This window comes from Ceratotherium simum, chromosome 1 (assembly GCF_057802395.1).
Source record: "Ceratotherium simum simum isolate JZ-2026a chromosome 1, ASM5780239v1, whole genome shotgun sequence".
Classification (NCBI taxonomy): domain Eukaryota; kingdom Metazoa; phylum Chordata; class Mammalia; order Perissodactyla; family Rhinocerotidae; genus Ceratotherium; species Ceratotherium simum.
This window is the reverse complement of record NC_141900.1, coordinates 12,564,764-12,591,110: the sequence shown is the minus strand read 5'-3', so window position 1 is coordinate 12,591,110 and position 26,347 is coordinate 12,564,764. Positions and strand designations below refer to the sequence as shown.

Below are 26,347 nucleotides of genomic sequence, written 5' to 3'. Positions count from 1 at the left end.
GAGAAAACTGCTACCAAGACTATTTTAAACTCTCATTCCTAAAAGAAAACAGAAATAAAATAAAACAAAATAAACCCTAACAAGGGAAGGAAAGAAACATGCACACAACACCTCCTTATGTCTGTGTCTATAAAAACAACCACAGCAACAGGACTGATCAGCACTTTTTAAACAGAGAAGTTGTAGCCTTTTTTAAAAGCTTTGAAGAATCCAGAAAGCCTTTTCCTCCATGTTTCTGACCACTTGAACAAAACTCTCTCTCCTTAAAAAAATAACGTATCTTCTATCTTTATCAACAATATAATCTGGTCGGGGGGAAAAAGCAGTTGCTGAGACTTGAGGTTGTTCGAGGCTCTTTGATCTGCACCCTGATGAGGGAACATTCCCCTCTGCTGCAAGCCAACTAATGAAGGGATGAAATTAGCTTTTATCCTGGGCACTTTCTTGAGCAAAAAAACATGCACTAATCAGCTGTCCTCACTAATCAGTCATCTGGCTAATGACCTTTTGCCTTAAAACACTAAAATTTCTGAATGATGTGGAAAAAGGGAAACACAAACCAGTCCCCTCTCTGGGGCTCAATGGATCATCTGGAATTGGAACTGGGGAGGTTAAATGGCAAGTCTGTATCCTGGCAAGGTGATAAATCTGCAATCAAGAGCTGCAAGCTTTGGCACCTCAATATGCACTTCATTAGCCCACAACCAAATTATAGTTTTTAACTAGAAACAGGCCAGAAATAAAGTCAACCGTTATATATTTTTCTTTATATTCTGCCTTCGGAGGAAACCGTCGTATATCTGTGTTCAGGGTCCTAGTTAATTTGTTAAACTTTATTAGTGCTAGAGAAGGAGCTTGTGATGTTTCCGGTATGCTGGTTAAGGAAGAAAGGAGAGCATGCAGAAAAATCTTTCATATTGAGGAATTTAGCACTGATTCGTTAAAAGAGGTTTGTTCCTTCCTAACAATTAAGCAAAAAATCATTTAAAATGGGACTCGCTGCTGTGAAAGACTTCTGCTAACGCCGCCCACTTAACTCCCCACTAACCAGTTTTCCCTTGGCATCTACTTGGATGGAGCAAATTGGTTCTAGTTCCCAGGAAAGGTCCATGTGGATCAGCCACAGATGGACACCTTCCTGAAGGCCGCCCCACCGAGGCCTGAAATCGCTTTGAGATGTAAGAAAACGGCTCTCCCTAAAAAGAAGAATGGACAGGACAGAGGAGGAGTAAGAAGAAAAGTGGACAGTAAGTTAAACATTTGTATAAATTAATGCCAAACATTAATAAAGCCAAACAATTCATAAAGCGCACACACACACACACACACACACACACACAGCCTTCCCGTGGCTCCTGGAATAAGTGCCACGGGGCAGGAACCACTTACGGTAGTGAGGCTCCATGTAACCGTTCCTGGGGTCCATGGCGAACACGGCCCCACGGTATGGTACGGAGGGCTCGGCCAGGTGTGGCAAGGACCCATGGATCTCCTTCTTGATCAGCGAGGCCCTCTCGTCACTAGATGTTGAAGGCTCCTCACTGATCTTGCCGAGCCCCTGGACATTCTGTGGCTGCATAGTGACTGCGTTTCTTCTCTCTCTGTGATAGGTCTGTCCAGGACTTTCATCCTCTAAAGAAAGAAGGAAAATGAAAGGCTCTGTCAGCCACTTTAAGGAGCAATTAAAAACAGTAATCAATTAGGTCTCCCTCTCTGACCCTCCTCCCAAAAAGAAGCCCATTTTTCATTCTTGGCAACTTAGAAAGCTACACCATGATGGGATACTCTCCAGACAAAACTGCTTATGAAGGAGGGTCCAAAATACAAATCAAAGGATGACGAGGAGCAGGAAATGAGCCTATTAAATTGAGATGTAGGGGGTCAGCAAATTATCATCACCAGCTTACAGCTGTATCTGCCACTGAGGCTTTTCATCAGGGTCTTGCCAATATCCCTGCAGGTCCCACGTGGAGCTGGAAGTTTTGCCAGCCTAAGGCTGTGGATGTCCAGCTTCCCTTGCCTGTCTGAGGAAGCCAGGCCTCTGGGTGATCCAGGGGGCAAGGGGCCTCTGTTCCTCAGAGGATGAAAGGGATCCCAAAGTTTTCATGTTTTGGGTTTTTTAAGTCAGATCTGTAACCCAATGAGAGAGGCCCAACAGAGCCAGAAATGAAAGAGAAAATCCATTGGTTCCAAGGGATAAAGGTGCCAATCATGGAAACCTACAGTGCCCTTGCAAGACATTTCCTGCTTCAGCCCATACGACAGAGCTGAGGACTCAGAGGAGTATGGAGTGAGACTGAAGTCCACGTGTGACTGAGGAAGGCATCAGTTATGCTGACGTATGTCTGTGCTCTGGTGAGGTCCGGACACTTCATCAGACGTGTAAGAAACAGCTTGACGAAATTCCACATGTATCTGATATTCCAGTTCCCTAATACTTCTGTTCCCTTTGATCTGTAAGAACTTTCCATCTCTCCACCATGGTTCTCTGCAAATGTGACTGGATGACTTTTCTATAATAGCAGATCAAAGAACCGATGCATAAAATTAAACCAAACTGGCAATCTGAACCCACAACAAGTGGACCAATTCATCTGTTGGATTCATACCCACACTCTCAATGCATACGCCCAGACAAGCTCTGCATTCAATAGACTGTGTGCTGGCAGGTAAGTGCTGATGGAAACAAAGCTTACACATCTAATTTGAAAAGTGTTTCCCATTCCTGATCTTCAAAAAAACAACCCTACATTTGGGCAGAAATAATAATATTGTTGTACATTTTAGATGGACACATTCTGAGCACATCTTATCCCAACATACAAACTTATCTTCAAAGTATTCCATAAAGCAGATATGTCTGGCTGAGAGCCCCTAAAAAACAGAAAAAGTGTGCTTTAGCAGTTTCATAGCTCTTTGCACAAATTCAGAAGAAAGTATAATTATAAACACAGACGAGTGTGAAAATACAAACTAAAGTAAGACTCCTGTTTTGTGTTGACTAATGACTTGAACGACCTAAAGCCAGTAGCAACTTTCGTTCTTCTGCCTATGTCTGGGATTTGAAGAAATAAGCAAGGTATTTTTTTCAGCCTAGCAAATGACTTGCAAAACAGAACAGACAATGAGGTATGTTTTGATCTTTGCAGTGAATTTGCTGACTACTACAAGGTTACCGTGAAACATTATTTTAGCATTGGTTTGTGCAGCTCCTCACCCCCAAACCTAATAATTATGGGATAAATTCTAAGTTTAATCTATCAAGTAACTACTAAAAAAAGAAAAAAAATGGTGTAATCCCACATTTCACACATTGATCTTTATAAAAGCAATTCAAACCATGCTTTTGCTAATTTAAAAACAAACTACAAAAAAGAAATCCTACATTTTTATTTTTCCTTCTGACGAATACTTTCAGGTACCAATCCACCCCTGTACTTCATCGGCAGTCAAGTTACAGGCTATAGAATAAGGGTTTGCAACTATGTACTAGCAAAAGGGTGTCAAAAACACTAAAACTCTTAGTTGGTTTTATAAAAATTCCTATAACCTACAAATGGCCAAAGTCATACTTTCCACTAATTTGCGCCTTTATTTCAAATTTCAACCTGAAGTGAACTTGCAGAGCTGAGGTACAAATTCTGTAGAAGGGACCTTCATGTGGAAAGCCAGAAAGCCCTTACCAAGAGGGGCTGTGACACCTAATTAGCATTCTCTGGGAAAGATGAATAACCAAGCTGGACTAATCTGTTCCAGGTTTAAAACAGGATTCCCTTGACTTAATCTTCCTAGAAGAAATTAACTTTTCTTCTCTTAAAACTGCATCCCTGTAATAGAGTGAGTTTCTTAGAAGCCACGCCTTTATGACGCACATTTGAATCCAACTTCGAGAATAATTGAATAATTGGCATGGTCTGGCCAGAGTCCTCCTGCCTCCCCCCGACCTCCTGGGAGAAGGAAGTAGTGGTTTGACCGGTGAGTGGAAATGGGGGTGTTTTTTTAGCAAACCATTTTCTTTTTTTTTTTAAGTACTAACCTTTTTTTATTTTCTTTGTAATTTTTTTATTAAATTATTTCCTTAATGAGCGTTAACCCAACCTCTGTGAATATTAAAGTCATAACAAGAGATAAGCAAAGTGCGAATATTTAATACAGAAAAAATTAACTCATTCCGTTCGTAAAGTTAAATGCAGGCAAGAATTTTTTTAACGTGGAAACTTTCATCAGGAGACTGTTACAATAGTGGATGCTACCACATTGTTACCTACACTGCCTCTCCAAAAATTTCCAAGAGACAACTATTTCATGAAGTGTACCTCGTGTCCTGAGTTGCTTTTGATGGGCATTCGGATGAGAACTTGACAGTCCACACGCTCCAGAATACAAACAGCCACGGGGATTGAAAGCACACTCTACAGTGAAGGGAAAACTTTCCAAGCCATATTCCTGCCTGCTCTTATAAATTTAGCAACCACTTCAGCCAGCCAAAAGACGAAAGCTGTCTCATCTTGTTCAGTTGAGCCGAGTTGTTCAATAAAGTTTGAGAGTCAGTGCAGACAGGCTACGCCAGGCCAAATTATTGACAGAAACATACCGTCCACCATGGCAACAAGCAGAAGTCTGCTGCAAAAATGTAAGCAAACAGCCCACTGCTCCAGAAGCATCTGCCAATGGACTGTAATAGCCAAACACAAGGCAACTGTTCATGCTTCTCGTTTTAACAGCTGAAAGCTCGAGGGGCAAACCGAAACATGCAATTCACGAAAAAGTTGCAGGAAAAAATTACTTTCAATACTGTCATCCTGATCACACTTTGTACCTCCTTCCTTCTGTATATCCATGCTCAAGTGGAAGTTAATGAATTCCTACCCCCAAATGGAGAGCTGCCCAAGCATCACATTTGAGAAACTGTCCCAGATTTTCCAAACTCATCCAAAAGCAAACTGACATCGAGCCGGACAGTCTTAGTGCCATAAACTCTGAACACTCCAAAGTTGCTTCACTGCAAACACTGCTTAGACCGTTTACATGAGAGGTTTAAAGAAAGTAATTGTGTTGCCTGAAGAAGGACTTGAACAAACACTTGCACATTTGCTCACAAACTGCTGTACAATTTGTCATTGCAACCAAAGAAACAAGTGCTTTCTCGCCTAGGACTTGCGATAAAAGTTTCAGACGATTCTTCCAATATAAAAAATAAAACCTTGCAATGCATCACTAACTAGGAACATCTCCTATCACTCTAACAAAATTAGCTGTTTAGGAGCCCACAGTGTATGGTGTTCACCTTTTTTCAATGAACATCGATTTTAAACTGTTCCCTTAGATCCCATTTTAACCATTACTCCCCTCTGCCCCCAAGACGCAGAAGACACAGAGTGCAAGAGAACAGACAATACTTACAACTCAGTCCCCAGGCTCTGGCTAGCTACTTTCTGCAAACTTCTCTTGGTGGGCTTTCTCTAGCTGTGCAGACCCTCTAGGAACATTCTCGGTGTCTCCCTGCCTCCTCTCCCTCTCCCAGGCAGTGCTGTTCCCATTAGAGGAATTAAAAGTGGTTGGAGCCATGCTAAATTTAACAAGCTCATTAGTATTCTTTCTGAGTGCTTCCCAGTGAACTCTCTATTCAAGCCGCTCTCTCCAGCAGAAGGGTCAGGCGGCTAATCATTAAATCAAACTAATGTCACCCTATCACAATCAGCCAGAGAGAAGGAGGGTTTATTATTTCAGTTTATGCTAAATAAACGGTTTTACAAATGGTCTCCAAGCAAGGTCAACAGCAGCTTCAATTACAAGACAAACTTAACGAGAGTTGCTATAAACCAAGTACTCTGTATTGACTTAAGAACAGGCTCAACTCCACATATCACCACTAGCAGGGTCCTACAGGAATGCACATTGTAAAATGAAGGAAGGGGGAGCTTCTTTCTCTGCCAGAATTTGCGACTGCACAGCGACTCCTCATTCACCTCTCTCCAACCAGCTAGCCGCTCAGCTCAATTCACCCCACACAAAGGCTGGAGCCCAGACCTCAATGGACCGAGTGAAACATGTTCAAAACTAGGCTCTCTATTGTGACTGAATTTCTTAACATCTTTTCAAAAAGCGGAGAATGCCTTGAGGCTAAAGGAAGAAACAGGCTAATGGTGAATTGGGAATTCTGAGCAAATTTCAGAGCCCTTTCCTCCTAGCTTTTGAGGTTGAAAGCAAGCTCTTTCCTTTCAAGTTTCAAAGTCCTTTTTCCTCCCGCAGTGTCACAGAAGGATTTGAAAAGAAGGTAATTGTGCTCGCAGTCTCCCTGATCAGAGCTTACGTCCTATTTCTGGTATTTCGGAATACTTCTTGCAATAATAGTGCATATAGCTCAATCCCTTAACCGGCCTGCACTCTGCAATTGCTCATTAAATGAACAATTGCGGGTATAAAATGCCTTTTATGTTCAAGGTCTGGATATAAGATAAGCATTCTAGGACTCTAAATTTGGTTTACTAAGGAAACTCTCCATCATTAAATTACAAAACTGAAGTCAGAATATCAGGCTTTCCCAGAAAAGTGGCACTCAGATTTCGGGGAGCCAAAAGGAAGGGCGGATGGGGGGTGTGGAGGAGGCAACAAAATGTTAAGGGGGTAGAAAAGACTGGATACTCAGATTTTTAGCCAAACAGGATGCTAATAAGAAAATAATATTTCCATGTTTAAGAAGGTCTGAGTTTGTGAAACCTCATCATTTCCATACTGAATGATTTAATAAAGTCATTTCGAATGGATTAAAACACAGGTCTGAGGCTCAATCAATATGTAGATGACCATTTCTGACGCCTCACCAGCAAACATTGCTCCCTTCCTTAAGAAAAGAACTCATCCTTTACCTCCATGGAACGCTTAATCATTTACATCGTCTCACTTGATCCTCACAACAACCCAGGGCTGCAGCAGGACAAGGTGTTAGGTCCAGTTTCCAGATCAGAAACAGGCAGCCACGTGCCTGGCAAGGCAGTGATGCAAGAATCCCAACCACGCCTTACAGCAGCCACAGGGCCCTGTTTAACAGGACAAGACGACGTCTATCGCTGGGCAGGTTTGGGAACGAGACCTGGAGTTTGTATGAGCCCCTGGCCACCACCACCACCACCAATAAAAGGGGAAAAAAAGTAAGCAGATTTTTAAGCACAGACATTTCCAAAACTCCGATAGTCTCCTATTAAGTTTTTGTCAACATAAACCCACTCCTGGGAAGCACCTGGGACCCAAATGACAAATACATGGTGAGACGCCCGAGCTCAGCGTCTGGGTTGGTGGAGCATCCTGTCCGCACTGGCGTGGAGACACACACACGCCCTACACAGGGCTGCCCCCACTCAGTCGCGGGCTGAGGCTCAGCCAATGGCCTCTGTGTGTTACTGCAGTTTTTAATGTGCTTCCACAAGCCTGGGGCCCCACTTTCCTGTTCTGAGCAAGAAACACAGCATCGTTTTCTGCTTTCCTCCCAAGAAATTGCCTCGCTGTGTCCGCAAGGAGCATTATTTCCTTTTTTCCTATTACGCATTTGTTGCATCTTGTCAGCTTTTATTTCTTTGGTTATTTACATTTTGATGTTCTTTGAATAAAAACCATTGGAAGCCGAGGGCCCGCCTCCCTGTTTCAGAATTCTCCCCATGACTTTGACCAGAGAGATCAGAAATGAGAAAGAGAGGAGGCTAAGTATATTCAGAAGCATTGCAGATTCACGCTAGGAAGGAGGAATAAAGTTCCTGTAGTTTTTAGAAGCAGAATCTTGCCCCTTTCCACCCAGACTGCAGTTATGCCTAAATCAGGGGCTGCTCCCTACAACGTCTGGAGCTCAGCTTCCAAAGGGAGCGAGCAAACAATGCCTCCTCTAAGAACACTTCCAATGCCCTTGGGGTCAGACATACATCTCCCATTGACAATGACTGATGACAGAGGGAGTGGCCCAGATGGATCAGGAGAGAGCCTCCGCTTTGTCTGCAACCTTTAAACCACACTGCGGGGCCTGCAACACAAGACGGCTGCAGCAGGATTTGAAGCTTTGGAGAAATTCAAGTGGCAACTCTTCCTCAAAGATTACAGGGGAGCTCTCGCTTCCTACTTTCCTCACCAGGAGGTCCCCAGGTGAAAGGAGAGACAGTAGAACATGCCCTCCATCAGAGCTGTAGGAGTGTCTTAATTGTTTTAACATTTCTAGAGTCCTTTTGCCAAAGCACAAAACGTAGTCCATGCTGACCGACATCCCACCAGCCCTTCACCAGAAACTATTTGCTCCCCAAGAGCAGGTTAGCGCTCAACTCAAGGCTTATTTCTCGCCTCATTCCCCAACTATCAGGGTACAGTGTTCCATTCAACTTCAAAAGAGGTTCCTGGGATAGAAGAGAGTAGGTAGAGAAAGCAAGATGAGAATTTAGATAAAGTAAAATGCAAAACCTGAAATGCCGTTAACCACCGCCCCCCCACCCCGCAGCAGAGAGCTCTGATTGGATGTAGAGCAAGCAACCCCCTCCTGAGTTTCCTGTTTTTTTTTTTTTAAGATAATACAATGAGGACTCCTTGCCCATCTGGGAAATCAGGAGCTGATAACACTATCAGCTTGTCTGAGGTCTCACCAGGCATGCCCTGTGGCCTAGAAGGTTTCCTTCACTTTCCTTGTGCCTCTGAACCCCCACAAGTCAGAGGTCTCCAACCCTGCCCGCCCCTGGGAGGATGCTTCTGTGCGTTAACGACAGAGATAGAGTCGCTGTGACTTGGTGGAACATGACCCAACACTCTCGGGCACTGAAGTCCAAGCACAAACCTAACCATCCTAACCAACTTTCAAAGTTCCAAACAGAAGGCACTAGCCAAATCCTGCCTGCACCTGGGAAGAGAAATAACAGATGCAACAGGACCCCGAGGGCCCCTGCAGGCTCTCCGGTAAAAGGGAGGAGGAGATCTTCCTTACGTTCCAGGAGACTGCGAAGGCCCTTCCTTGAATTAAGAATTCTAAAACGTCATGAAGCTTCTTCTATTAGCCTGCTATTAGTTGCTAGTCGCTGCTTACAGAGTGAGTTAATTAGTGACATCAAAGGCAGTACAATAAATTCTCAGGAGGGCCAAAATTTTTTTTCTATTGCTTAATAGCGCATTTATGCCTATCTGTGAGTAACAGTCTCATGAACATCTAGGCATTAGAGATTTCCTTGAGAACTCAGTTTTAGCCATTTCTAAACAAAGAATGAAGAGTCCCTCTTTCTCACTTTGTGCATACAGACCTGAGCAGTAAGATTCCACACCAAGATCCACAACCAACGGTTTAACAGAAACAATGAAATGCCTGTTCACAAGGCCAGCATCCAGGTTGCTGCTGCCCGTTGCATCCTCCGATGGGATGGATCCTATCACTCTGGACATCTATCCCAGCCCATCTGGTGGGAGGACTCGGAGCCTGCTCTTCCTTTAAAGGCGCGTAGGAACAAATCTCTGTGTGTAACAGCTTCTTCTGGCAGCACTTTCAAATGGTGGTTCCCAGTTTGCACCCCTCCCCCCGAACATCAAAGTCCCATTTCCTAACCTTTCTACCATTTTTTAAATTGTGGGAGTGAACACAAACTTAACTGGCTTCATCTGGTGTGTTTATGTTGCATGGTTTTTGTTTTTAGAAGACTGTGTAATGAGACAGCCTGAGCATATGGCGGTATTATACTTTTAATAAAATTTTACAGACCACGCTTACTCCACTGCAGAAATCAGACCCTCCTGGAGAGTCCATTTAAATATCAAGAGAATATCATGATTGTGCCAAAATGAGCTGGCAGCTCTGCCTGCACCGTGACAGATCAGGGTTGTGAGTAGGGCTCACCTCAGCTGACTCAGCCTCTGGACAAAGGCCAGGTGCTGCCCGCTCGGGTCAGATTCTACAGCAGAAGCTCCCTCTAGCCACAGCCCACTTTGACCTCAGCTATGAAACGTGCACTTGAGAAACCCCAATGAAAATACCACATTATGATTCTTCACAATTTTACCATAGGTAGGGCATGAGTTTGCCTCAGCAGCCTACTCCTAGTTACTTAGCCACAAAAGTCTGCAAATTTGTAAAACACTTTCAGGTAACAGCCTCGCTGCTGTCTACAAGTGAGGCAGGAAGGGCCACAAAGTCGAACCTCCCTCGAAGCCCATCTTCATGGTCACAGCCAAGACAGGATGCTTTAAGGTGCCCTGCCGCTCTTCTCTCCTCTGGCCAACGGGATGGGCCAGACACCAACCAACCCATCCTCCGCTGCAGTGAGACTGGGAACCAGGACACAAGCCAGACCTTTCTTCTGGCCTTGTTCCAGTTTTCCAAGCTCATTTAGGAGAACCTAATATCCCAACACCAAGGGAATATATTTTTATTTTCAAGGAGTCCCACTTAAAGTGATAAAAAGAAACAAATAAAAGACCAAATTCATCTACCTTTCTAAAATACAAGTAATTTTAGTCTCATTTATTCTTCCTACCAATCTGTTTTTTCAAAAGCCCACCAACTCAAATGTATTACGCATGTACCAATTAATGACAGCTAACATTTACTTACTATGCAGTAGGAAGGGCTTCACCGGTCTCGTTTACTCTTCACTGTAACTTGATCAGAAAGGCACTGTCATTATGCTCATCTTCCAGATGAGAAATCAATGGCACAGAGAAGCTAGGATACTTACCCAGGTCACACAGCTGGTTCGTGGGCAGAGCCTGGAGCCCAGGCAGTCGGACTCTGAAGACTATGCTTAAATATCTGGCTACTGGACCTCCCAACTCAGTGACAAGAAATATAAAATAAATTTGAATTTAAATTTTGGTCAATGTCCTAAAGCATAAGTCTGCAGACTCGACAACCACCCAACTCTGCTGCTGAAAGCCACCATAGACAAGATATAAACCAATGAGCATGGCTATGTTCCAATAAAACTTTATTTATGGACACTGAAATTTTGCATTTCATATAATTTTCATGTCACATTTAAAAATGTAAAGAACCCTTCTCAGCCCATGGGCTGTACAAAAACAGGTAGCAGACTGGATTGGCCACACTGAAGGCTAACTGCCACCCTAAAGGAATATACACACTTTTGATACAAAGCTTGCACCCAGAAAACAACTAGAAACACATCAGTAAAATGTAAAAGCAATGTCTTGAGTGTTAGGTAGGACACAGAGAGACAGCCACTTTCTCACACTATTAAAACAGTTCCATAATGGGCCAGGTGTATCAAATGATTCCACTTCTAGGATGTATCTTAAGGAAATAAATTAGCAAAGAAGATAATGATTGATATTCAAAGATGTCATCACAGTGTTATTTATAATAAGGAAAACAAGTTAACAAAATAAATGTCCATTATATTATGATATGATGGAATCTTATGTCATTAAATATAGTGCGTTCGAAGATTTTAATGAACATAGGAAAGAACTTACCGAGTGCCAGGTACTGTTCTAAGGCCTAACATGCCAATCCTATGAGGTAAGTACAATTATGTTCCTCACTACATAGATACAAAAACTGAGGCAGACGTATCCAAGAAAACACAGCCTGCAAGTGGCAAAGCCTCGACTAGAATCAAGAGTCCACTCACTTCCCCACTAGACTAGCATGCCTCCAAAATTTTTAAGGATCCAAATTTTTGGAGGAAGGGAAGGGGGAAGGAAGAGAAATACATAATTATTTCCATACACAATTCCTAAATTAAAAAAAAATTTAAGAAACGCAACAAAATAGCATGAAAATATTTCTATGGATTATGTTTCTATATTTCCCAATCATTTTACTTATTCATTTATTTATTTTTGTGAGGAAGACCAGCCCTGAGCTAACATTCAATGCCAATCCTCCTCTTTTTTGCTGAGGAAGACTGGCCCTGGGCTAACATCCGTGCCCATCTTCCTCTACTTTATATGGGACACCTGCCACAGCATGGCACAGCTTGACAAGCGGTGCATCGGTGCGCACCCGGGATCCGAACCGGCGAACCCCAGGCCACCACAGCGGAGCCTGCGCACTTAACCGCTTGCACCACCAGGCCGGCCCCTCCCAATCATTTTAGAGTACAGAAAAAGTTGATTTATTTTACTCTTATTTTTAATTCTATCGTAAGTATGACCTTTACAATAATTCTCTAGAGAATTCCAACTTAAGTACACATAACTTGAAAAATTATCCCACAAATTTATCTCCTCAAGTCTTATTTTAAACATTTATTCCACCTCTTAAAACTGGAAGTGTCTGGTAGGCTGTTTTTACACATATTAATAATATCTTAAATTAATATAGGGCTTTATGGAGGTTCCAATAAATTACTTATTTAAAATTATATGATTATTTTAATTATTTCATATCTATGCACAAGCGCCCTCCAAACAAGTACCAAAAATGCCCTAACCTCCCTCCCCACCAATCTGGTAACTCAGTTGTCACCAGGCCACCTCCTGGAAGGTATACAAGGGAAACTTCATTAGAAAAGATCATCACGGGGCCAGCCCGGTGGCGTAGGGTTTAAGTTCGCATGCTCTGCTTCGGCGGCCCAGGGTTCCCAGGTTCAGATCCCAGGGACGGACCTATACACCACTTATTAAGCCATGCTGTCGCAGGCATTCCACATATAAAGTAGAGGAAGATAGGCACAGATGTTAGCCCAGGGCCAATCTTCCTCAGCAAAAAGAGAAGAGTTGGCGACAGATGTTAGTCAAGGCTCATCTTCCTCACCAAAAAAAAAGAAAAGAAAAGAAAAGAAAAGATCATCACTACCATGGCTGTTGCTCACATTTATGGAGCACTTAGAAACTGCCAGGCCAAGTGCTAAGTGCTAAGGGCACTGTATGCATTAATGCCATGGAATGCTCACAGGCCTATCAGGCCTGCAGTATCATCACCCCAGTTATTCAGGTAAATATCCTGAGGCTTAACAAGTTTAAGCAACAACTGCTTCAAGTCATACTTCAGGTACGTGGCCAGATGAGCACAACCCTCTCATCTATCATAAATAACTAGTAACTTCTGCAAAGACTCTACTGCCAAGTATCTGAAAGCCCACAGATCACTGATTTGCTTGCCATTTTTCTATATGTATACATGAAAATTATGTTCATTATTAAAATTATTCTACCTCTTCCTATAAACGTAATCAGGAAAGGATACTTCAGACTGTAATCAAATGTACTTAACTGTAAACTTCAGTCTGGAATTCTGACACGTGATTCAGAAGCTTCTCTGAATTTCTTACTCTGCCAAGTTTGGATCTTAGACACCGTTAGGATCTTGCAGTGCAAATGACGCCTCTCATGCTCAGGCTGAATTATTTTCTTGTCACCGTATTTCTCCCCACCCCTTCCCTGAGCCTTTCCCTTCCGTGTAACCTGTTCTCTTTCCGCAGTACTTCCAGGTTCTGAACAGCTATTTTGCAAAGGAATACTTACCACTGTCTTCTGGGGGATTGTGTTGCAGGCCTAGATGCAAGAAGCAATCTGAGTATTTGGTTTGTGTTCAACTTAACAATAGCTCTGAGAGTTAAAGCCGTACATAGTTTATTGAAAGGGGCATATGTCCAACAGTTAAAGAAGCATATGGTTTATAGAGAAAGGGGGAAAACGTGCGCTTGGAAGCAGCTTTACTTGGATTATTTACCAACAAATGAAAGGCCCTTCATGCTGCCCCAGAGCGTACTCCCCTCCCACAGGCTGGAAAGGAATGCTGAACGAGTCAATAAAATCAGCGTCACACTAAGCAGAGACTTCTCCCCAACGAAAGATGATTATCGAATTATAGCAAATTTAAGAAAGTTTTCTCTTTTTTTAATCAAGAACAAAACCAGACTACTTCTTAAAATGCACTACTAGGAATTGTAACTGTTCCTAAAAGTGCCAGATATATTTCCACCCTTGCAATATTAAAACTAACAAGCATCTTTTCCATTTCTTTTAATGATGGGGTATGCAATAAAAATACAGCAGTGCTTCATTGAGCCAAAAGAGCTGAAGCAAAAAGAACCAAAATAAATAAATAATAAACTTACATGGGCCACTTACCAAAAATAAAATCATTTAATTTGACCTTTTACAGGAGGTGCATGCAGCATTTTGAAAGCAAAAATTCTCGTAACACAAACCTCCACTTAAAAATCACTGGCAGGGGCTGGAACCAGGGCAGGATGCTATTTCTTCTTCCATTTATTTTTCAATGTTTGGATATTAATGACATCAACTGCCATGTCGTATAATAAGGCAGCACGGTACAATAAAAGGAGTTTGAAAACCTAGGTCCCAGACTTGCCTCTAACACTTAATGGGCACGTGACCCAGGATAACTTAAAATACAACAGATTGTCGGTTGCCTCATGTAACAGGCGGATAACAAAACTCGCCCCTCTTACTTGACAGGGTTTTCTGTGGGTGCAATCAAATAGTATATTAAAAGCATCTTAATAAACTATGGCACTTATGAATGCCATGTACCACCCTGAATCTCCTCATTATCTGTTTGAAGACACTGTTAGGCAGGGTGGGGGGACACAAGTGCCCTGGGCCAGGAGCCGGGAGGCTGAGCACCAGGCCTGACTCTACCGCTACACTGGCTGAACCTCAGGCAGGTCACAGACTTTCTCTAGGCTGCTGCTCCTCCTTATATAAAATGAGACATCACCCATCTGCCCCAGCCAACTTCTCACAGATGTCCTAGGAAAAAAAGGGACGACGCAGAAAAGCGTTCTGAAACCTCCAAGGGAACAAACCAGTGTACACCTTCACCAAGAACCGTGCTAGACATCTTGAGAGAGAATAACCGCTGTTTCGTAACCGGAAAATGGATCCCGGTTAATGACCTATAATTACAACTGGTTGTCTCTTTCACCCACTTCTTTGATGTATCTTGGGTCAGCACATCATCAACATTTACAAAGTATGCCTACTTGAAATTTGCACGAAAATATCAATCTCTTCTCTACTTAGTTTTCTACGATGACTTAAGACACTTGAATCTTCCTAAGAAAACCATGTTTTATGTTTCTCCATAAATAATATTTATTAAAAAAGATCAAGCAAATTCTCCTAGGGTGGTTGTTGGCGACCTACACCCACTGCCTGTTTTTGTGCAAAATGGATTTTACATTTTTAAATGGCTGCAAAAAATCAACACAAGAATAGTATTTCATGACACATGAAAAGTATATGAAATTGAAATTTCAGTGTCCACAGATAAAGTTTTATTGGAACACAGCCAGACTCACTCATTTTTGTATTGTCTATGGCTGCGTTTGCACCACAAGAGCAAAGTTGAGTAGTGACATAGACCAAACAGCCTACACAAACCCTAAAGTATTTCTAGCTGGCCCTTTACAGAAAAAGTGTGCCATCCCCCGACTTACTATCTCAGGACAGGCTAAGACCACCCATCGGTGAAACGATGAAGCATACCTGGGAAATACATACAAAAACGGGGCACCACCATTTTCCAAGTACTCAGTATTGATGCTTCCAAACCTTAAGATTAACTCTCAGGTGGCTACTGATATCACCCCACTTTACAGATGAAGCAAACAGGCTTAGGGAAATGAATTTCCTCCAAGTCACAAGTCCATAAGTCGGGCATCAAGTCAGTTCCCTACGATTCTAAACCTGACAATTTATATGGTGGGGAAAGGAGGATTCGGGCTTTTCTCATAAACCTAAAGGTAGAAAACATTTCCTGACCGTTTCCTCTCTCAATGTGCTGAGCGCTGGGATTAATAACGAATTTTAAATATAAAATCTGAGCTGTGTGTGATGAAAGGTCAGTCATCTGCTCCAGCTTACGGTGTGTCTGCAGTTGTCGGGTTTTATTCTTTTAAGAACAATCACAAAACAAACAAGTACACATTTATGTCACAAGCGCCACACTCTCCCTGGAAGTTGCAGATGGCAGAGGCTATTTCCCACACATCAAGCTATTCAACGCACCTTTTTTAAAGGACAAGGGAAAGTGCCCTCTGTTGAATCAGACAGATTCCTTAATGACCTGTTTTTGACGGCAGGATGACCCAGACTGGCATGTACTATTGCTAACAGCGATGGAGGAGGCACATGCAAGAATAAAGTTTTGAACTTCCTGTTCCCATCAAATTGGAAATCTCCTGACCAAATGCAGTCAGGGTTCCAAGACAGTGTTTCTGCAACTTGGACGAAAAATTGGGTCTAGGGTGTTTAGGGCTGGCTGAGTCAACACAAAGAACACAAACTGGCCGGCCACTCTTCATACTCGATTCACACGGACGCATCGTCTCAAGGTCTCCGTATGTTCCAGCACGAAACCTGACCTTCTGAGAGGAGCAAACACAAAATGGCTGCTGCCCCCATGGCCCCTACAACTGTGATTTTTTCTAGATATGGACTACCTGAGAAGAGAAGCACAGGCCACAGGCTGGTGCAGTAGACTGGGTGGACAGTAAAGTCGGCCTCGGCAACAGGAGACGGCTATTGGAAAGGAAAGGGTTCTTCTGATGTTGAAGGTGGGAGCGTAGACCAGGCAGATCTTCTTAGAGGAGGTTTGGACAAGATCCAGTTTGGGAAAGTTATTCAGATTTTGAAGAAGACTGGTCACCCTCCACCTAACCCCTCGGAGATACATTCAAATGACCAGCCTAGTATTAACAATTACTCTGAGGCTCCAAAACACTGCAGCTTTGGTTTGTGGGTATCTGTATGGTTTTTGTTTGTTTGTTTTTGCACTTTTCTTTCTTCTTTAATTCACATCTTGCTGACACAAGTGAAAATTCATATTCTTGGCAGAAGAGCTTTAAGTTTACTGCCCAGCCATTTAGATAAAAATTCTTCCATCCTTATCCCATTGCCTGATCCAGTTCTCCTAAAGTCCTCAGGAAGAGCTGGAGAAGACAACGACCAAAGCATGTAATCCAGGCAATTTTATTGTGTCTGACAATTTTGTCAATTCTATTGCATCTCTTTGTTCTATAATTTGCAGGAAAAAAAGAAACCCTGATATGGTCTAGCTAGCAAATGTAACAGCCCTCCCTATAAATAGATCTCACAGTTCATTCAGCAGAATATTAGCCACCACTACGACCTCAATCTTGGCTCAGTCAGAGAGAGGTTGCCTCTCCTTGGCTCTCAAGTGGCCCAGCCTCACAAAGCAACGAGCAGAGGAAGCTCCTCTTTATTTGTCTCCCTTCCTGCACATTATTGGCTCTGGACTCCTGGGGAGGATTAGTCCAGGAGAGGAAGAAGGAAACGCTTTTTTCTATTTTCAACCTAATCTTCAAATCTACACCACAAACCTGTCTTTTCCTGTCAAATAAAAACAGTATTCACACATGGCAGATCTTTCACCCAAACACTGATTCTGTGCAAAACTGACATCTTTCTGTAATATTCAGGCCATAGTCTTCCTTCCAAGGGCCTCATAAATTACTTGGAATAAAACCAAGGCAGGAATTTACCTCTGCACACCTGCCTTTCCTTTCAGTCAGCTCCTCCTTTGCCCAACATTAGAGTGCTCTTTTGGCTCACCCTGACTGTCACACCCGTCCCAGTGCCCACAAGGAATGCTCATCCCCATCACCACCTCGCCTCTGCACCTGTGCCATGTAAGGTGCCTCTCTCTGATTTGCCTTTTCTCCAACTAGGTCTTTGTTGGACCCAGCACCGCCTCCACCCAACACACCATCGCTCTTCTGTACACATCAGGACCACTGAGCAAATCCTAAAATCTCCTGCCCCCAGCGTCTCTCCTTCTGGTCCTTGCGTGGCTTGCACTTGACTCCTGAAGTTGTCTGTATTGTTTCCAAGATTCTTCATGTGGCCAACTTCATGGCTTCCTCTCTGCACTGATGCTTCAACGCAGTTTTCCACCCATTCTGTTCAAGTACCCTTTGAGTACCTGTCTTTTTCTATCATTTAAATTTGAATGGCTCCAAAATGTGTCTCCAGGCATTTGTAAATTCATTTACTTTTTTGTTTTGTTTTGTTTTTTGGTGAGGAGATCAGCCCTGTGCTAACATCCGCCAATCCTCCTCTTTTTTTTTTTTGCTGAGGAAGACTGGCCCTGGGCTAACATCCGTGCCCATCTTCCTCCACTTTATAAGGGACGCCGCCACAGCATGGCTTGACAAGCAGTGCGTTGGTGCGTGCCCAGGATTGTCGGTGCGCACCCAGGATCTGAACCAGCGAACCCTGGGCTGCCGCAGCAGCAGCGCGCACGCACTTAACTGCTTGCGCCACTGGGCCGGCCCCTCATTTACCTTTTTAATGGGTCTATCTAGACAGACTCGAAATTCATTGTGGAGTAAAAAATTCAAAGCATATGTTAAAATATAGTTCAATTTTATAGCATAAACAGAAAGATAATTACTAAAACAATTCCACACATACCCCTACGCTATAAAGTTTTGAAAGGTGGTGTTTTAATATGGTTGTATACTCTCGTGTTTCAATCCATTTAAGGAACCTAAAAAGAGGTTTAGTTTTTAAGTAATGAAACTCCACATTCTAGGAGCAATTTTATTACTGCAAGAGAAGGCAGTAACGAAATGATGAAGGAATTAAAACCTCTTCAACAGATTGCGCTCCCCGGCAGTTACAGCAAATCTGTTGAAAACCCTGCTATAGAAACCACAGAAACCACCAGCTTTTAATGAAATACTTCCTTATCCAATGTGAACTGTCCTGCCTGTGTTCCCATTTGAAGGTTTTAAGAGTTAAAAAACAATTTGCAAAAGCATGAGAGTTTTCATGGGGGCTAGGAGGATTTTTATTTAATTACTTTAAATAATATCTCCCCCAGGGCCAGCCCAGTGGCGTAGTGGTTAAGTTCCGCATGCTCTGCTTCAGCGGCCTGGGTTCACAGGTTCAGATCCCAGGCACAGACCTACACTAGTCATCAGCTATGCTGTGGTGGAGACCCACATACAAAATAGAGGAAGATTGGCAGAGATGTTAGCTCAGGGTTAATCTTCCTCAAGCAAAAAAAGAGGAGGACTGGCAACAGACGTTAGCTCAGGGTGAATCTTCCTCAACCAAAAAAAAAAAACAAATCTCCCCCAAAAATACATATTCCTGAAGCCAAATATGGAACCATTTTTCTTTTCTTTCTTTTTTTTTTTGAGGAAGATTGGCCCTGAGCTAACATCGGTTGCCAATCTTCCTCCTTTTTTTCCTTTTTTCTCCTCACAGCCCCAGTAGATAATTGTATGTCATAGTTGTACATCCTTCTAGTTGTTCTGTGTGGGACACCATCTCAGCATGGCTTGATGAGCGGTAAGTAGGTCCACGCCGAGGATCCAAACCGGTGAACCCCGGGCTGCCGAAGCGGAATGCGAGAACTTAACTGCTATGCCACCGGGCTAGCCCCTGGAACCATTTTTCTATATGAACACCGAAAAATGAGAAAACAGAAGTCACAAGTTAGCTTGATTTCACTGATCAGGTCATGAAGACATAAACGTGCCACACAATCTATCATGTCATTAATTCAAAATATGATACTAGTGCATGTGGAAGTCTTCTCTGCCTGTGTCATGCCCAGGCCGTGTCCCAGTGAAAACTAGCTGCTGGCGATATCAAGTCCTGGACTTCTGTGCTCTGATGGGCTGACCACAGAAAGGGACACGTAAAAACCCCTTAAAAGTAAGCAAGAAGATTCTGTAAAGTCACTGAGTGTAACAACATTCTGAAAAATTCAATAAAAATGTAGAACTCAACCTTGCAAAGAAGCTTCAAACCACAGAGGAAAATACAAAACACTGGGAAATAGATACCTGGTGAATCCTAAAATCACATCTATTCAATCTTAATTTCAAGACTGCAAAAGCACGCTGTCCACGGAGTACTGAAAATGGAAGCAATGTTAAAAGTTCTGGTGACCCTCACACTCCACTGCCTGAAAATCCTCTAGAAGCACAGGTTACTTCTCTGCTCACAAACCTTCCATGACGCCCAGTGTCTACAAGACCAACCCCACACTGCTTGGCCTGAATAAAGGCTCTGAGACAGAGGAACCACCTTCAGCCCCTTGCTTTCCCATCCTCTGAGGCTGCTCCACTCCCCGCCCAGTGCCTATGGAGAACTTCTCACACTGTTCTCTAATTAGCTGTTACCTGTACATCTCCACCATCGGAATATATAAGCTCCTTCACGGCAGGGGCTGGATCTTAGCTTAGATGTTAGCTATGGTATCTCTTATGCCTAGCATACTACAGGCACTAGATGATTATTCTGTAGATGAACAAATAATTGACTGAATGGGGTGGGACTTCCAGGTATCATCTGACAGTGACAGGCAAGCTTGCTTCCACGGGTAGCAACAGCAGCGTCTACCTGATCAGGATCAAGCTCCGGAGGAAAGGACCCTGGGGTGTCCACGTGGGCCCTGGCAATGGAGCACCAAGAAACAAGATGCCAGAAATGAAAGCATAGCTCTAAACAGGGAGGGGTTACAAGCAAGGGAGAGGGGGACAGAGGGAAGTCACCTACGGCAGCATTTTGCAGGGGTTGGTTCCGCTTCTTTATGCCCCTGTTTACTGTTGCCAGATTGTCAATTAAGAACACTATCTTGCTATTCATCTATTTAAGGCTAGTGTCCTTTAATGGCAGATAAAACATTAAGGACACTAAAGCAATGAAAATGAAAATAAACAGATAAAGGGCAAGAAAAATGGATACAAACTCCTATTCCACGGACTTCCTCTCTCCCAGCGTCAGGTGTCATCTGCTCAGTAGGTTGAGACTGCTCACGTGTTCAATCCTCACCTCATGGGAGTCGCTGGGGAGGTCAATGTTTAGCCCGTGTATACGGGACAAGTACAAAGTGATTCATAGTTTACAGAGAGACCCATAAAACCGAAAATGCATCCACAAATACTTGGCCCTCCTTGAGACGATGAATTACCAGGTTAGACGTGATTGGAAAGTATTGATAACTTTTAAATAGATGTACACACAAATGATGAATTAAAGAATAACAATTTAAGAATCTAGCCTTTTCCCTACACATACAGAGAAAGAGAGAGAGAGAGAGAGAAAGGTAACTCCGCCAATTCCTTACAAGGGGAGGGCATTTTTATGTAGCACATGAATTTTGTTTTTTTTTGACTCTCAGCCTTTCATCTTCACTCTGGTGAGGACTGCATTTGCCACAGGCTGATAAGTGAATGTGGCAGAACTTCAAAACTCACGTCAGCCAAAGAATCTAGAGAGACAAAAAATCAGACATAAAGCTGGTAAATAGCAGCTATAAATTTTTTTAATGCCTTTTATTTAATTCTACCAAAAGATCACACAGCAGTGTGATCTAGATTTGGTACATCTCTCAACCTCAACTGAAGCACACACATGGCCTAAATCCAATTTCTTACCCCAAAGATGTGGTTTTCATTAAACTAGGAAACCTAGGAAGGTTGCTTGTGAGACCAATAAGTTAATAAACTCTTTCCTCTTAAGACAGTTTGAACCTTCGATTTACGAGGGTCAATCAAGAACTGATAAACAAGAAAATAACAGGATGTAACATGCAGTTCTTCACGTAGAGATGATAGCCCAGCCTCAAGCCCGCAGTCGTTATTGACAGTTTGGATCAGTACTGGGTACCTTGTCAAGAGAACTTCATCACTCTCATCCCTACCAAAAGGAACACCAAGGAAAGACAAAAGAAAAACACTGTGTATAAGACGTCCATGCTGTTCTTTACTTTGCTCCAGATGTAGATGGAGAGAACAGAAGAAGGAAGTGGGCTTGTGAAACTTTGTTAAAATGTTAGTACTACTCCCAACCCTGAGGATACCAAAAGACACATACCAGAATATTCATAGCAGCACTATTTGTACCCAAAAATTTGAAACTGCCAAATGCTCATCAGCGGTAGGAAGGATTCATAACTTGCAGCATATTCATACAATGGGATACTAGAGAGCAAGGTGAATGAACATCTACAGCTACACAGAATGTGGATGAATGTTGTAAACATAACAGGGAGCAAAAAAGAAGAAGCCAGCTACAAATTTACAAAGTACAAAAGCAGCCACAACTAGTCCATGCTGGGAGACGTCAGGGACCAGACCGGGGGCTCCAAGGCGCTCATGATGGTCTGCTTCTGGGGCATGGGGCTGGTTTCACAAATATGTTTGGTTTGTGAAAATCATCTAAGTGTATAATTTATGATATGTGCTCTTTTCTACATGCGTATTTCCTTCAGTAAAAAGTGGTAGTGTCAGTTCTAAAACCCTCCAGATAGTTCCTAAACGTCCTCCTCTTCAGATTTGTCTCTTGTGCTCCCATTCACAAGTGCTATTATCTTTCTTACACATGAAACTTACAGCTGTGTGTTTTAGGGAGCTTAACACAAATATATTCAGATATTTGCAACATATAAAAAAATATTACTCTGTAACAAAAAAAGTCCCTAAACGGAGGGAGGGAGGTGAACATGAATAGGCAATTCACTGAAGAAGAAATTTAAATGCGTAAGAAGAAAATGAAAACTAGTTTTTACTTCATGTTATAATTAAAGAAGTGAAAATTGAAATATGATACGTTTGATTTTTTTTGCCTCAATACCAAATTAAGAAGTATTAGTAGGGGCTGGCCCCGTGGCTTAGCGGTTAAGTACGCACACTCTGCTACTGGCGGTCCAGGTTCGGATCCCGGGCGCGCACCGACGCACCGCTTCTCCGGCCATGCTGAGGCTGCGTCCCACATACAGCAACTAGAAGGATGTGCAACTATGACATACAACTATCTACTGGGGCTTTGGGGAAAAAAAAAAGGAGGAGGATTGGCACTAGATGTTAGCTCAGAGCCGGTCTTCCTCAGCAAAAAGAGGAGGATTAGCATGGATGTTAGCGCAGGGCTGATCTCCCTCACAAAAAAAAAAAAAAGAATGTGTGTCTCATAAACTGACGCCGCGTGACATGTCTAAACAGACAGGCCTTCCCTTAAGAAGGTTTAAAAAAAAAAAAAGAAGTCTTAGTAAAGGAGAAAACAATATTCTCAGCAAGGTAAAAGTAGTACATTTGGATGCTCATGTCTATACACCAGTCTGGTGACCTGTTGACAAGTCTTAAATGCATATACCTGTTGACCTAATGCTCCCCTTCCTGCGTACGTACACATCCAAAGGAGTAATTCAGTTTCCGTGCAAAGACTTAGCTACAACAATGTCCACTGAAATGTTATTTATAACAGAGGGAGAAAAACTCCCAAATAACCAACAGTAGGAGGTGAGGAATATCCACACGGCCGACAGAAGAGAAGGGCTAGGAGAGGTGACAACAGGAAGCATATGCCAAAATGTCCGCAGCGGTGGTTATCTCTGCGAAGTAAATTATCAGTGATTTTTATATTCTCTTCCGTTTGCTGCCTTTTCTAATATTTTTCTAAATTTAAAAAAAATGTTTTAAAAGAATGTTTAATTTAGAAACAAATGTATCTTTTCAAAGCTGTTTCAAGCTTAAATATTATAGTTCTTATATAGAACTTATAGGCTCTTTAAGAAAGCTCTTGGTCTTTCTGAAACATGAGTCACTGACAAATAAACGAGATGCCAGAACTCGCAGCACAATTCACAATCAAGTATTTGCTTGAGCATTTCTGTTCTTTCCTAAACTCCCTGCAGGGGTGGGACCGAGGTATCAGACATTCTGTGAGCTCATGCGCAGTTTAACCCTCATCTCCCGGAGAAAATATAACCTGTGAGGATTCATTTGTTTCCCCTCCCTGCAGCAGTGACCTGGTTGACTCAGCACACAGTTATTTATTAATCATTCTATGTGCAATTACACGCTTCTACAAAATCTGCAACGTCTTCCACTGCAAGCTCACACTATCTTCCAGCTCTCTTGACCCTACATACTCGAGGCGTTGTATTATCAGCTCACTCCGTCCTGCTTCTCACCTGAGCTTCTAATAACTGTCAGATTCAAAAGCAGCCTTGATTGCAAAATTCTCAAAGATTGCTCAGAAGTCTGGATGAGATGTGATTTCCTGGCCTTTTCTCTCATATAAGTAATTGTGTCACAGGTTTCACTAAATGGCACATTTTTGCCTTCTGTGACAGGCAGAACATTCTTCCTAAATGAAAACATCAAGATTTTAAAAATCCTTTCCTATGAGGAAAACTGAGAAGGAGACAATATCTAAGTATGTAAGGAATGAAATAAACAGGAGAATTTCCCACTCCTATGTGTTGAAGAGATGTGAAGATACACGTGTAGAAAAAAGACTAGAAGGAAATGTACTCAAATGTTAATTTTCACCCAGACATGAGTAGTGGAATGATGGTGATTTTTATTTCCTTTTGCTATGTTTTTCAATATTTTTAAAATTTTCTACATTGAGTAGTGCTTTTGTTATTAGAAAACCATAATCAAATGCTATGGAACATAAAGTGTGATGAGACAGAAAGAGTAGAGAACTGGGGACCAACGGCCCTGGGACTTGGGGCTTCTCACAACTGCTCACGTTTATACCGTTTCCAAAGCTCCTTTCACGGGTAAAGGTACACCACAGCTCGGCACCTGAGCTCCCTTAGGATCCCCTTTCTGACTGCAGAAACATTTGCCATGCGTTATCCATAACAGATAACACAGACCTAAGACTGTGACACAATCTGTTCCTATTTCTCCTCGGAATTCTTTCTTACATTTTAATGGTGCTTTTTTGGGGGTTGGGGCTGTCTTTTTTTACTCACAAAACAGAGTGTGTCCTCATAGTGACTCTAAGAATAAAACTGTTAACTGCGCCAAATGGGGGGGTGTGCAGAATTCACACACACTGCTCAAGTTCAAACATCTCATCAGCTAGAGTCCCACTGTGGGCTTTGAAAAGGAGAATTCTACACGTCTTCACTGTCCCACCACAGGCTACAGCAGAGAAATGGAGAACAATCACCGACGGTCACCATGCAGAACCCCCAGAGTCGGAGGGTTTGGGCAACTGGCATTTGTATCAACCAGCAGAATTAGATGGTATGACGAAGCACGTATTTAATAGGCTAAAGGGATGAAATGGTCTCAAAATCCTCCCACGCCCAGGTAAAGGTATGGGTTGTACCCATTCTTGGTCCCCCTCCCTTGGTTGTAGCCCATCTCACAGGCTCTGTGACCGAGCAGCTTGTGCAGCAGTGGATTGTGCAGCAGTGGATTGTGCAGCAGTGGATTGTGCAGCAGTGGATTGTGCAGCAGTGGACAGCACTGAGAGAGCCCAGCTGTCTGGGTCCGCCCTCTGAGCTGGGCATCCAGCACACTGCCTGGGAGAAGGGGGAGAGCCTTCAGCAGCGAAATCGAGATTTTCCCTTGAGTAAAGTTAACACAATTCATCATTTACTGTTAACACTTTATATTTAACAGGGCATTTCAAAGAGCCTTTGCATTCACCTTCTATCTAATATCACTCTGCAGCAATCTTGTGAACTGTGAAGATTATTGCACATTCTACAGTTGTGGAAACTGAGGCTCAGAGAGATAAATCATCTTATTCAAAATCCCATCATCACTAAGGAACAGCAGTTAGAGTGAGAAAGACAACTGGTCAAGATGACCGACCAAGGAGGGCAGCCCCCTGCCCGGGGAAGCACCTCTGGAGGGTAGACCACTGTCAGCCACTGTTGGCTGGTCCTTCTCTCTTGCCCTGCAAGTCAAGGTGTCCTGACGACAGTTACATTTTTATTTTCATCCTGTCCCAGGTAGATGCCCTGTGGAGGCTTGTGAAATGCTTGCTGCCTGCCTCATCTGGAGAGATGGAGCCTTCATGAGCACCAGACTGGGTTAGCTGAGCCACCCTTGACAGACACATGGGTAAGAACTGTCCTAAATGAATCATCTGAAAAGCCTAACACATGCTGAGAGATTTTCTCTCTCTTGTCTTCCCGACATCCCAAGCACCGTTAAGTTACTTACTTCTAAGGCCCAAGTCTGGCTCTAATTTCTGAAAAGGGATTTTTTTAATTGCATTAATGTTACTTTTTTGGTCTCCATGAAAAATCTAGCAGCACGAATGGAAGAGTGTCCTGCACAAATCTGGGTAATGAGTTTGTAGCCTATCTTTGCTTTGTGGAAAGCTGCCCATTTATTCTGATTTAGGAGCAAATAAATATTATAATATTCTCCAACCTTTTTTTTTTCCTGTATTTTCCTGTTCTCCTTCCCTTTCCTCACTTGCATCCCAAAGTGGACCTGCCAGAAGACTGACTAGAGCATCCAAACCAGGATCTTCTCATGAACACAAAGAGTTTTCTGAGTCACTGATTCTCCCAAAGCAGAGAGAACCTCAGGGAATTCTTTAGGAACCGGCCTGGTAGCGTAGTGGTTAAGTTCTCGTGTTCTGCTTGGGCGGCCTGGGGTTTGAG

At 42.9% G+C, this 26,347-nt stretch overlaps 1 protein-coding gene across 3 annotated transcripts in view; it reads right to left on the bottom strand.

The window, feature by feature from the left end:
• The window catches only part of GLI3 (GLI family zinc finger 3), a 273,446-nt gene that overhangs the window by 175,318 nt on the left and 71,781 nt on the right, over positions 1-26,347 (bottom strand). For all 3 annotated transcript variants that reach the window (XM_087434410.1, XM_004441463.3, XM_087434519.1), the window contains exon 3: positions 1,390-1,632. In XM_087434410.1, the coding sequence (XP_087290536.1) occupies positions 1,390-1,632 (243 nt within the window). The remainder of the gene's footprint in view (positions 1-1,389; positions 1,633-26,347) is intronic.